This window comes from Jaculus jaculus, chromosome 1 (genome assembly GCF_020740685.1).
Source record: "Jaculus jaculus isolate mJacJac1 chromosome 1, mJacJac1.mat.Y.cur, whole genome shotgun sequence".
In the NCBI taxonomy this organism is placed as follows: Eukaryota; Metazoa; Chordata; class Mammalia; order Rodentia; family Dipodidae; genus Jaculus; species Jaculus jaculus.
Window position 1 is genome coordinate 150,299,699 of NC_059102.1, and position 9,327 is coordinate 150,309,025.

Sequence of the window (9,327 nt, forward strand, 5' to 3'; positions counted from 1 at the left end):
TATGGAGTCTCAGGGTGGCCTCAAACTCACAACTGTCCTACCTCTGCCTCCCGAGTGCTGGGATTAAAGGCATGTGCCACCATGCCCGGCTCCCAATAAGATTATTTTTAAATGTAGTTCTTAAAGAGAAAGTGTCCCTAAAAATCACCTTACCCCTTCAAATCTGAAAGACAGATAAGAGTTTGGCATTCCCTTTAAGGAGAAGAAATACTCAGCTGTAATGAAATCCCTAACGTAACTTTTTTTTAAAGTATTTTTTTAAATTTATTTGTGAGAGAGAGAGGGAGGGAAAATGAGGCAGGTAGAAAGAGAGAGAATGAGTGCACCAGGACTTCTAGTCACTACAAATGAATTCCAGCCACATGGATCACCTTGTGCATCTGGCCTGGGGAATCAAACCTGAGTCCTTTGGCTTTGCTGACAAGCACCTTACCTGCTAAACCATCTCTCCAGGCCCCTAATGTAACTTTGTTTTTGTTATTGTTTGTTTTTTTCAAGGTAGGGTCTTACTCTAGCTCAGGCTGACCTGGAATTCAATATGTAGTGTCAGGGTGGCCTGGAACTCACAGCAATCCTCGTAACTCTGCCTCCCAAGTGCTGGGATTAAAGGCACCATGCCCAGCTCTCCTAATGTAACTTTTGAAGAACCTTCCCAACATCTGGACCTCTGTACCACAGAACCCCTAAGCTTTCTTGAGTTTCCATGACAGTGCTGCTCTTTTTAGCAGATACCTTTGATATAGATACCTCCTCTATAAACTGGAGGGACAGATAGTATGTTCTAGAAGCTTTTTTATAGACAACCTGTGATCGTATCTTATCAATCAGTTATTCCTCTACTTTGGAATTCTTTCCTAAGCTCTACAGACCTGTTATTGTTCAAGAGACACATTGCATTGCCTAGCTCTACCCAGTCCTATCCTCGGTGCCTGCTATTGTCCCTTTTTTTTGTTGTTTTGTTTTTTTAAGGTAGGGTCTCACTCTGGCGCCGGCTGACCTAGAATTCACTGTGGAATCTCAGGGTAGCCTCGAACTCACAGCAATCCTCCTTCCTCTGCCTCCCAAGTGCTGGAATTGAAGGCGTGCACCACCACGCCCGGCCTTACTGTCCCTTTTTTGAGCACCATGACAGCTTGCTAACGGTGCCTTTCAGGAGGCTTTGGAGCACCCTGCATGGTGCCCTCCCTCTTTTTTGAAACCCTGCTCCCTCAGTCCTGTGCATCCACTCAGGGAGGCAGTAGTGGGAAGAACTTCCCTCACCTTCCTTGGGTTCCTCAAAAGGAGCCTCAAGAGAGCTGGCTCCCATGTTGTCTTGGGACAGGGTTCCTCCAGGATGGTGCAAGATTTGGAAACAACCTCGGCATGGGATCATGATGGCTCCAGTTTAACACAGCCAGCCCCATCTTTGACACCTGTTCCTGAAGTGAAGAAACCTGTACAAGTTGTCAAAAAGGAAGCCAAGGAGCCCAAGAAGGTACAGCCCAGCCCAGCCTACTCATATCCCCTACTGCCTGGTAGGCAGAGAGGCAGAGCAGGCGCCGAGGAGCCTCAACATGCTGGGGCAGCTTTCCTTGAGAGCTGAAGGCAAGGAAAAGGCATTTGTGTTTTAAACCAAACTCTTGAATTTTTTAATGTATGTATGATTGAATGTGGGTAAATCACACAGCAGCTAGATGAGTGTCATTGCTTGTACATGTGTATAAGCACCCGGTTAGTGAGGGCACTCCCAGCCCTAGTGCATCCAGAGGCATCAGTCAGCACCTGGCCCCTGTGTCAGCTGGTGTGTGTGTGTGTGCGCGTGCGTGTGTGCTGTGGTTTTTGTCTGTGCTCCTAGGATTGGAAGATGCTGGGCTGGGGGGTTGTACAGCTATAGCCAGAGGAGTGTCCTTTGCACCCCTTGGCTAATTCCTCCTAGAAGTCTGCCTTGGAGACGAATGTAGGTCACAAGGTACATATGCATTCAGCTTCAGGAGACACTGCCAAGTGGTCATATCAAGTCAGGTAAGCAGCCACAGAGCAGCGTCCAAGGTGTTCACACTTCTCCATGCCTGGGCCTTGCCAGGCTCTGGACTGGCCATCCTGCTGGGTTATTGTTGCTCCACTGTGGCTTAGTTGCAGTCCTCCATGAGGGACAGCATCGAACACTCCTCTTCCCAAGCTGAGACTGCCCCGTTACACCTGCTTCTCCGCCCTTGCCTCTCCTCCCATCTGCCTCCTCTCTGGATGTGACTCCTCTGGAGACCACCTGTGAGTGGTGTCACACAGTGCTTGAATTTCTGTGCTGTGTTCCTATCACTTGGCACAGCGTCCTCAAGCTTTTCTGGTTTTGTATTTAGAGTGAGTCCTGGTTCTCCCGTTGGCTGCCTGGGAAAAGGAGGACAGAAGCTTATTTGCCAGATGACAAGAACAAATCAGTGAGTATTATGAAGTCCAGCACAGTGAGAATCAGGAAGAGGTTAATGATTTGCCTGTCATGCAGGTTTGGAACAAACATGGATATGCAGACATTTTTTGAAGTTGAGTGTTTTAGTTCATTAGGTTGCAATTCCATTGAGCTTCAGTCTATTGATGTTTTTCCCCTTTAAATTCTTGACAGATTGTTTGGGATGAAAAGAAAAACCAGTGGGTGAATTTGAATGAGCCAGAGGAGGAGGTAAGGTGTGCCACTGGGGCCTTGCTTTGAGAGCAGTGAGCACCTGTTCTACTCCTTGCCATCTGGAAATTTTGCTTCCCTTTGGAGAGTCCTTGCTGGGTGTCCAGGGTGCTGAAGGCATTACTGAGCTGTCTTTCCCTCTGCAGAAGAAGGCCCCACCCCCACCTCCATCACTTCCCAGGCTTCCACAGGCAGCTCCCACTGGGCCTGCAGGACCACCCACAGCCTCTGTGAACATGTTTTCTAGAAAAGCAGGTAATGGCTATAGCAGAAACCAGAAGTATCTGGGCAGAGCACTGTCCTGCAGATGTTAAGAGCCCAGTGAGCTTTCCCAGTCTGCCCCCAGTGCAGAGAACAAGCTTCTTATATATCAATCCCTGTAGGGAGGAGTCCAGTTCTTGGCATCTGACTTGCTCTGCAGGTGCAGAAATGGGTCCATGTGGTATTGTAGAGGATTTCCAAGACCAAGCAGTGTTAGTTTGAGGGAAGCACCATACTCCCCTCCCCCAGGGGGTCCTACTTGCTTTTCTGACTCAGTGTGGGGACCCAGTGGGCTGGATGCTGGGAATTTCTTGGTGCCCACCTGAATTCACTTCTCCCATTTGGTAGGCGGATCCAGAGCTCGCTATGTGGACGTTTTAAACCCAAATGGGACACAGAGGAGCGAGCCAGCTCCTGCTCCTGCAGATTTCTTTGCTCCACTTGCCCCACTCCCGATACCTCCCAACTTGTTCATACCAAATCCAGGTAAGCAGTCATTGTGCTAGCAGGTCATGTCTTTCCTGGGTTCTGACCTGACCAGCCTGTCTTGCCAGCATATGAGCCTGTGGCCTAGACCTCCCCTTAAGAATTACCCAGCCCAGGTACAAAGGACTTGAGGCTTGCACACACTACTTGACAGTTCTGGCTTCTCCTCTTTGAAGTACAGGTAGAATCCTTCCCCATGGGAAGGATGCCCCAGGAATTGGGGTGGGGTGATGGCCTCCTCCCTCCCTCATTCACAGATGCTGAGGAGCCACAAGCTGCAGATGGGGCTGGCAGCAGGGGACAGGCACCAACTGAGACTCAGTCCAAGCTGGAGCCCACCCTGGAACCCAAGGTAGGCAGGCACAGTGCGGTGGGAAAGGAGGGGCCCCTAGGGAGGGAGGTTTGCCTTTTTTTTTTTTTCTGAGGTAGGGTCTCACTCTAGCCCAGGCTGGCCTTGAACTCACAGCAATTCTCCTACCTCTGCCTCCCAAGTGCTGGGATTAAAAGCGTGCACCACCATGCCCAGCTGGATGTTGCCTTCGTATCTGTAAGATGTCCCTTACCTTCTCTGTCAAGGTCCACATGCACATTTGATGTTCTTCTAATCTTGTGTGGCCAAGACAGACAGTTCAGGATGGGTACCAGGGCTTGAGAAGGGCACAGTGCAACTGACTTTCTGTTTGGGAAGATGGAAAGCTCTGGAGGGTGATGGGAGTGATGACTGCATAGCAATGTAAACATGCTAGTGCTGCACACGCTGACTGGGTCAGGGTGGTGAGTTTATGTTATCCATGTTTTACTAGAATTTTAAAATAAGGAAAAAAGGGCAACTAGGTTGAAACACAAAGGAGATATAAGATAACAATAATAAAAGTCACATAAGGTATATCTTCACCCGAACTCCCATGTTTAGTAAGACAGTTTAGCATGGCTCTTTGTTCAGTATGGCTATACACTTGCCTTCTGTTGAATGGGGAGGGCAGTAGTTTCAGTCCAGAGCCTTGTGAACCATGCCAGGTGCATGGTGACTCTTCCATCAGGAGCTGCTGGGGCCCAGAACTCCAGGTGGGGCAGTGGGATTCCATGGGGTACACCTTCTGCAGCTCTCTTAGAGGAACCTGGGATTGGAAGCGCTGTCTGCAAGCTGCACCACAGGGGCAGGTGGGAGGCTTCTGCCAGTGTGACCCTTCATGATCCTGTGCTTAGGAAGTTCCGCGTTTCCTGTTTCCTTAGCAGGTGTTGAGCTCTTCAGCCTCACCTCCTGGTCCTGAACTCTCACTTTCCAAGGTGGACGGCTCCCAGGGAGGAGAGGTAGGGAGCACTATGCCTATGTGTGTCTGCGTGTGTAGGTGTGTGTCCTGGAGTTGAGGCTCTATGAGCCTAGATTTATTGCCCAGTTGCTTCTTCCCTTAACAGTGTGTGAGAGTAAGAAAAGACAGTGTCGAATTGGGAATTAGAAAGTGTTCATTCTTAGAAAAACATTAGCTTGTTTGGTCACTAGTGTTCAGGAGTTCCAAATGGGTTTTGGGGTCTGCTATCATGTTCCTCAGTTCAGCTCTTCCCTCAGTATAGCCAAAGCATTCTGGAATTTTGAGTTGTCACGAGGTGAATGAAGCTGGTCTAGATGAGGGCTAACAGTTCCTCATCTTCCCCTGACTAATGACTATTTTCTTAAAAACTGTGAAGTAGAAATTTTAAGCTAACATGGCTTTCCTCGTTTGGGTGACATTGACTCTAATGGCATTGAAGCTTTTGAAGCTCAGCTGGCATCTTGGAGCAGTGGCGTGCATGCCAATTTTCACGTCTGTATCTTGTGTGTGTTCTTGCCGTTCCGTAGCTCTCGCGCTGTAGCTCAATGAGCTCGCTCTCACAGGAAGTGAGCCGGCATTTCCATCAGGTACCTGTGGCTGGCGGCTCTCTCTCCTTCCATGGGGCTGGCTGTGTGCCTATGTCCCTTTGAGAGTCTGTCATCCTTTTTGTAACTAACTGCATACCCTTGTCTTACCCAAGCATTATGTGAGCCAAGATGCAGTGTTCCTCTCCCTCAAGGCCCCTCAGGCTAGCAATGGACTGACCACAGGGTTCAGAGTGCTCTGCTCCTTGTGAGTGGGTTTCATGGAGTGGGCCTGGGCCTAGCCATACTGTCAGCATCTCCTGAGTCAGGCTAACCTCTTGAGATGAAAGATTTTTTTTCTTGCTGATCAAGCTTGAGGAAGTCTGTGGTCCGTAGGAGTATGGCCAAGATGGGTGTCCTTTATTGGTCTGGGAGATAAGGAATGCTCCATCTTCTATATTGTGGAGCTTGGTTTTGTCAGCAGGGCTCAGCAGCTCAGCAGAAAGACCCAAGGGGACCTTTCTGCACCTTGAGACCCTGGATCTAGAGCCACTCTCCAGATCTCCTAATTGCTTTGCCAACACTAATGGAATCTCGGTGGCCCATGCTGTCCATGCATGTTGTTCAAGGCATTCCACTCTGCATGGTGCTTTGATCTTTGCATTCTGTGAGTCATCTAATAACAAACCCAGTATTGCCAGAGCTACCTGCACCTGTCGCCTCTGTGGAGTAGTAGTGGTCCTTTCTTAAGGTGTGCCCTGTGTGTACAGCTGGGGCAGCAAGTGCTGTGCAATGTTGCCTTGCTGAGGATTTCTTTGCTTTCACAGGCTTCTGGAGAACGGCATCCTACAGGCCCGCCCAGTGGGGCTGTGCCCTTCTACAACCCAGCTCACTTGGCACAGGTGAGTGAGTGGCCCTTGCCTTTGCCTCACAACACCCCAATTTGCCTTCTGATCTCTGACGCTGCTGTTCAGCGAATATGTCTTCTCTCCCCTGTATTATCTTCCTTTTTCATTCAGAATTGCACACCCACAGGATGGAGGAAAAGTGGTCACTGGTCCTTCTCCCTGTGCATTCTCTCAGCTGGTTTTGGCATCTGGCCTTTAGCAGTCCCATGCTCCCCGGTCACTGTTGTTCAGGTTCTGGCCTTTTCTTTCAGCTTTTAGCCACAGGGGTTGTTTGGCTCCCCCCACACACACACACACACAAACAACCCATCCTTGGCCTCCCATTCCAGCACTAGGGAGTAGATCTCAAGTGAGCATCTTTGTTTCTTCCTGAGGTGCAGGTATGTGAGGGGTGGCTTTCCCAAGTTAGGTTGCACAGCACGCACTATTCTAGGGCCAAGTCCATGGCTTCTAGCCACACACTCCAACCCCAGCCTTCTGCTCTCTTCTTCCTTCCCTTCCCTTTCTCTCTCCTTAGAAGAAGTTCTCCTCAAGTTGGGCCTCCTGGTTTGGCATCTTTATTGTTTAACCCCTTTGCCTTCTGACACCACTGCCCATAATTCAAGCGTTGTGGGTAACTCTTGTGGGCCTTCCTGGCTAAGGGGTTGATTTAGTGGCTGTTGGCACAGAATTCCCAGATGGGCGTCAGCTGTAGAAGTGCCATTTCTTGTGCCCAGTGTGAGTCCCTCTTTGAGTCCTAGACCAGCAGCTCTTCTTAGGGGTCTGTGCTGCCATGCCTCCCCATTTCCACCCCTCCCCGCTCTATGATGGCCCTTCCATTCTGCCCAGGGAACATTTGGGAGTGTGGTTTCTCTAGCCAGTCTCTTAAAGGAGTGTAGTTTGGCTACTGTATGCAAGGGAGCTGTGGAGAGAATGAGGTTTGGGCAGTCATCTTGACATTCCAAATGTGATGTTTACCCAGCCTTTAGCCACCCTTGACTACAGTCCTAGAGGGCCTGACCCCTGCACTAGCACGGTGCAGCTGAGAGATGAGATTGTAGTGGCCCAGTTATCACTTATATCCATCTCGTCACCTTCAAGATTCAGTCCTCCTTTTCTTCTTTGTCTCTTCATCCTGTACTATAATAGTTTTGCTAAATCCCTTGCCTTTGACCACAGTGATATATTGAGAGGGAAGAAGAATAAATGCTGGTGTCTTGTGGCATCTCCCATGCCCTGCATCCACGGCAGACCATAGGCCACTGCTGGACTCCCTGAGCACTTAGCTAGACCAGCTGTATAGAATGAGCCTCAGTCTTATGTCTCTCTGACAGAACCATACATAACAAAACATTTCTTCAGTTCTGTGCTCTAGGAGGCACCGAGTGATAGAAACTTGGCCCCTTACTGGACATTCTCATAGCTTTAAATCAACACAGAGCTTACCAGTTTTTTTGTTAGTGGCTTGTGGACTCACGCTGTAGACCAGCCCCTAGCAATGCTGCTCATCCTGAGGTGGGCAGATGGAGATCAGTGCTGTTCCTTCTGTTCTAGGCCTCCACCACCTCGGGGAGCTCAAGACTGGGGAGGATTGGCCAGAGAAAATACCCAGCATTGAAATAAGAGCTGCTTGCCCCTTTTGGATTCATAGTTGGAACTCTGGTGACCAGAAGACTGTTCTCTCCGCCAAGAACCAAACGGACTGCCTAGGGTCCCACAGACCCACATGGACGTGGCAGTGATTCAGAGCCGGTCATACTGTGTGTCTCCCTCCTTACCACCCACGTGTATGAATTACTGCAGAATTAATTCCACAGTTCCTTCCAGATGCTGGATAGAGTGAATCTGATTCAAAGCCTTTTATGTAAAAGAACAATATTCCTCTCTTAGTCACTTCAGACAAATTAAGGATGTAATACTTTCAGTCACTTGAATGCCCCCTGAAGAGAGGCTAAGTGTGGCTTCACAAGAGAATGAAGGAAACCTTGGATACTTGAGGGCCTTGCAAACCTACCTGAGAAATGGTGCAGAACAATCCCAGGGATCCTTAGAATACAGAGAGAAAGGAGCATGTGCTCCACTTCAGAGAAGAGCCCCAACCCATGCTGCAGGCAGCTCTGCCCTGTCCTGTGAGCAGGAAGAGTCACAACCAGTCAAATGGGGCCAAGTTGGCCACCAGCCTCATAAAGGGTCATGGATGGCAGTGGTTGGCAGGCTGGGAGGGGGGTGCTGGTTTCCAGAAGCTTGTCTCTAAAGCCATTTCCAGCTTCAGTTCACTTTCTTGACTAGGACTGTGGGTGACTTTATGAGCCCAAAACCGCCATTATGGTACATTCACTGAGAAGAGCCCCAGGGAGCTAATGTTCTAAGTTGGCTGTTCTGATTAACTGACCCAATGGAAACTGGCTGCCATGCAGCTGGCTTGGAGCTCCCCCACGGCTGCTCGACTCCTCCAGGAGCAGCTTGTTGGCTATGCTGTGCAAGGTGCTGCCCTCCCATGCCAGGCCTCTCGTCTACAGACATCAGTTTAAGGATTTCATATCTTGAAGGGAGTGGTTGAAGAAGGCCTCTGGCAGACACTCTGGAACCTGGCATCTCTGCCCCTGAATGTCCATCTAGGACCTTCAGCAGCTACTTACCGACTCAGCCATATCAACCTGCTGAGGAGCCGCTCACCTCCTCCAGACTCAGAGCTTTAAGGCTTCACTGACTGTTCCTAAAACTGTCTTGTTGATCTAAAGAGGCAGGGAAAAGAGATATTTAATATTTATAAAAAATCAGCAGGTAATAATTTGGGTAGGTTCTGCTAGGGTAACATAAGTGGTTGGTATTTTAAATTTAAATGTAGAAAATTGTAGAATGCAATTAGCACATCCCTTCCCAGATTTCTGGTTCCCTTTGTCTAAGACAGACCCCTCAGAATGGTTTCCAAAATACTCCATAGATGAGTGTGCCTGGACTCTCCTGTTCCATCTGTCACTGAGAAAGACCTGCCCCTGTGGGCTGGCTCTTGTCCTGGGGCCCAAGACTCTGGCCTCCAGAATGGCCCTGCGCAGGCTTTGTTGACTGCCATCCACTTTTGATTCAAGAAGCCTCCTCCCAGGTGGGAGCTGCTATTTTTCCTAAAATTCAAATTGTTAAATAAAATATTTTGGGCTCTCGGCTTCCTTGTGTTTTAGGGGGTGAGTTGAGTACCTGCATGGATG

The 9,327-nt window shown here is 49.3% G+C and overlaps 1 protein-coding gene across 8 annotated transcripts in view; it reads left to right on the forward strand.

The window, feature by feature from the left end:
* Sec16a (SEC16 homolog A, endoplasmic reticulum export factor) overlaps positions 1 to 9,285 on the forward strand; it is a 39,946-nt gene extending 30,661 nt beyond the window's left edge. For 5 of the 8 annotated variants that reach the window (XM_045137195.1, XM_045137243.1, XM_045137252.1 and 2 more), the window contains 10 exons: positions 1,322 to 1,474; positions 2,337 to 2,414; positions 2,597 to 2,653; positions 2,800 to 2,908; positions 3,263 to 3,400; positions 3,658 to 3,752; positions 4,634 to 4,711; positions 5,238 to 5,297; positions 6,062 to 6,136; positions 7,676 to 9,285. In XM_045137195.1, coding sequence (XP_044993130.1) covers positions 1,322 to 1,474; positions 2,337 to 2,414; positions 2,597 to 2,653; positions 2,800 to 2,908; positions 3,263 to 3,400; positions 3,658 to 3,752; positions 4,634 to 4,711; positions 5,238 to 5,297; positions 6,062 to 6,136; positions 7,676 to 7,744 — 912 coding nt within the window. In that variant the 3' untranslated portion in view covers positions 7,745 to 9,285. The remainder of the gene's footprint in view (positions 1 to 1,321; positions 1,475 to 2,336; positions 2,415 to 2,596; positions 2,654 to 2,799; positions 2,909 to 3,262; positions 3,401 to 3,657; positions 3,753 to 4,633; positions 4,712 to 5,237; positions 5,298 to 6,061; positions 6,137 to 7,675) is intronic. The other 3 variants (XM_045137220.1, XM_045137230.1, XM_045137237.1) reach the window with 3 other exon arrangements.
* The last annotated feature ends 42 nt before the right edge of the window (positions 9,286 to 9,327 follow it).